The 3385-nt window shown below is 43.3% G+C and overlaps 1 protein-coding gene across 1 annotated transcript; it reads right to left on the bottom strand.

Moving 5' to 3' along the window:
* Window positions 1-1038: 1038 nt before the first annotated feature.
* Window positions 1039-1859, bottom strand: TAS2R16 (taste 2 receptor member 16). Its single transcript, XM_037837757.1, is given in 4 exon segments — window positions 1039-1118; window positions 1121-1159; window positions 1162-1826; window positions 1828-1859. Coding segments are annotated over 4 exon segments (816 nt in total).
* Between the last annotated feature and the right edge of the window lie 1526 nt (window positions 1860-3385).

The following is a 3385-nucleotide window of genomic DNA, read 5'->3' as shown; positions in this document are numbered from 1 at the left end:
GGGAGGCTGAAAAGGACTTGAAAGGAACATGAAAGTCTTATGGGTGATTTTTAGTTGAGTGCTGTGTTATTCCTACATTCTTATCTAACTGGAGAAGGCTTTGAATAGTCACAGAGCATAAAATAGGAGAATATAGAAGATTCATGCCAATGGCATTCAGGAGTTACGAAGTAAGTGGGATTCTCAGATGACATCTATGTTATATACAGCAGAAAACCAGATCAGCTAAGCCTGGACCTGGGAATCCTGCTAGAAAGTTCATTCCACATTGTGGTACAACAGAGAGGCAAGAATCCAGTCAGTGAAAGCCATATGCAGTTGACACAATTGCTTTGTAAATATTTGGAGAGTTGTTAAGGGCAAATCTAGAATGGGTAACTAGTCTGCTATTCTGGGGACAATTGAAAATTAAAGAAGAGCTAAATTTTGAGTTGAGTTTTAAAGGAATGAAGGGACAATATTTGGAAGAGAAGCAAAGAAAAGGAATTCATAGTATTGGATAATTGGTCTAGAAGCAGCAGAGAGTGAAGACAAGACCTTTTTCTGACTCACATTAGGAAAGTGAATCTAGAGTATAGCATGGGGAGCCATCAGGGTCCACACAATAAATTCTCATATGGAAGGGATTTATATTACAGTGAGAAGAAATTGGCAGTCATGAGAGGGATAAAATAAGAATAATGTATGCACACCATGATTTTGGCTGTTTTGTATATAATGCACTAGATGTGAGATTTGAAAGATGTGTCGGGGGGATTAAGAAGAGATGGGGTGGTCATGAGATACTCAGGACCAACATGGAGGAATTTGGAAGGGAAAGGAAAGGAGTGGTGCAGAAAGAAGGATTGACTATTCAGAGGTAGATGGCTGTGAGGATGAAAGAGAAGGAGGCATGCACCCATGCTATATCATTATCACATAGGGGATTGTCAAGGGCAATGCTGGTTGTTGGTATTAATATTGCCAAAGCAATATTAATGCCCAGGGGTCTTGTAGTACCCTGTGCCTCAGGCAGCCTCTAGGCCCTGGACCTTATCTTTAAAACTTTCTCAATGCAGGGCTGCTCAGCATCAGTGAAGTGGAATGAATAAGAACTATAGCATAGATGATGGCCTCTAAGCCCAGAACCAGGACCCCTTTTCACATAGGATGCCGATGAGATCAGTAGGGTCAGAAAATAAGGGGTGAAGAACATGGCAGTGGAGTGAGCTTTCATGCTGGAGTTGCAGTGGCCAGTGTTGGGGTGCTGCATCAGCTCCACGTGCTGGGACAGTGAGGCTATGAGCAAGATGTTGGAGGCCAGGAGCAGGAGGGAAGGAAGGGCCAATATAACCATTTGCTGGGTCATGGCAAAAAACTGGAGAAATGTCTCAAGTCTGTCAATCACAGTGCTGTTTCTGGGGGAATTCCCCATGGTGATATTATTATTCCTAATAGCTGAAGGGATGATTTTCACATAAGAAAGCAGCAGAGAACCCAGCTATAGCCAGGGAACAAACCTCACGATTCTCCACTTGAGCCACAGGAAGATGGGATGTGTGAAAGAAGAGACCTTGACCCAGTAAAAGACAGCAAGCAAGCTGGTGAACCAGAATGGAAGACTATTAATAAAGTCCCAGATGATGGATAAGTACCAAAATACATAATTTGGGTTAAAATAGGAGCAAAAATACTACAACATTGATCCCTACTGTAGACAGAAGTGGGATGCCCAAGGTGGTGAGAATCATAGCCACAGTGACAGCCTTTTGACCTGTACCCCCTCCCTGCCCGGTACTACAATAATTAAGCTGCTCTGCACAATCACCATCAAGAACTCGAGCACACAGGTAGAAGACAATGAATTGGATGGGCACCATCCCTCTACCCCAAAGTATTTTTCTGGACACTGATTCAGAATCTCTGTAGCAATTTCCAGGCAGGGAACAGGTGCCTGGTCTCCTGATGGCCTCAGGCAAGAAATCACCTCCCTCTGGATGCAAATTTTTTCCAGCTCATTTTTGACATTGCCATTTTCCTATCTACAGGATTTGCTTATGTTTTGCTTGCTGTTTTGTTGTCAGGACTGGCTGTAGGAAATGTTGTTTTAATGTGGATTCCTCCTCCTAGGATGATTTGATTATTCCCATAAAAGGCACACTTATTTCATAGCCATGCTGTTTAGTTCCTATCTATCCATCTGAGGTGCCCTTAGCTTCTCTTTCCATCTTTTAAAAATGATATCCTCACTCTTTTAGCTTAAACTTTGAGCCACAGGAAAATTTAATCCTACTCTCCATTCATGTCCTAGGTTAATGTTTCTATTTTGCAGAGTGCTGAATTAATATCAACCTCAGAGACCCTGCCTTCCCAGCTTCCACAGCAGCTGGGGGTGGATACTAGTAACAAAGGGTAGGAAAAAATTAACTAAAAATGATAATTAGAAGTCTTTGCTCCGAGACTCCACCCACAAATTGGTTGGAACCTGAGACCTTCAAGTATCCAGTGCAGGCCCCTGTCCTAACTCACCCGTGAATTGTCTAGCTCAGATAATTCACCACATGCTACTTTCTGCATTCCCTCCCTTCCAGGCATGGTATCTTTAGCCATTGTTCTTCTGTCAATTCCAAGGCCTTGAGCATAAGCTTTATGGATCTTTGGGGGTTATTCTTGTGTATTAACATCCCTGTTTTTCATCCTCACATGGCTGAGCTCATTTTGTCACTGCTCACATTTCTCAAGAGGAGTTGAAGGAGAGCTCGCTTCCCATTAGTAATACAATTTTTAAAAATTAGGCCTCCTGAGAAGTGTAGCCTAGAAACCATGCTCTCTTTATTTTATCATTTAAATTCCCCCCGGTCTCACTAGCTTATGGAGACGAATGGAATCACACTGATGATGGTGACTTCAAATGCCTTTGCTCAAATGAAATCTGGTTCTGTAGAATTGTAGTCCTCTGTAAAGTACCCTTTAGGTAATTCTGGGAATATCTCTTATGGGTTCACAAATTAGTCTGACCCCAATGGACACTGGATGCTCTGTTCTCCCAGAAAGCTGCTGAGGACAGCTGTAGCTGCCAGAGGCTTCCCTCTCCAGCAGGGTAGCCTCGCCTCTGCTGCCGTTTCCCATCAGGCATTCGTGCTGCTCAGGAAGGCCCCATCCTGCAGGCGCTGAGCCTAAACTGAGCAGCTGACAGTCCATGATGAAGCAGAGAATGCCTTTCTTGCCCTGTGCACACACTCTGAACTACTTGCTTGAGGAGACTCAGAAGTTTAGGCCCCTTGCCCTTCAATACGTTTGAAACCTCACTAGAAGCAAAATTGATTTGCCATTGTTCAAATGACTACAAAAGCAACCTTAAACAGCAAGCTCTTTTTATATATACCTTCTGGGACCACAGTTCCTA

This window comes from Choloepus didactylus, chromosome 5 (assembly GCF_015220235.1).
Source record: "Choloepus didactylus isolate mChoDid1 chromosome 5, mChoDid1.pri, whole genome shotgun sequence".
In the NCBI taxonomy this organism is placed as follows: Eukaryota; Metazoa; Chordata; class Mammalia; order Pilosa; family Megalonychidae; genus Choloepus; species Choloepus didactylus.
The sequence above is the reverse complement of the archived record's forward strand: the minus strand, read 5'-3'. Positions and strand labels throughout refer to the sequence as shown.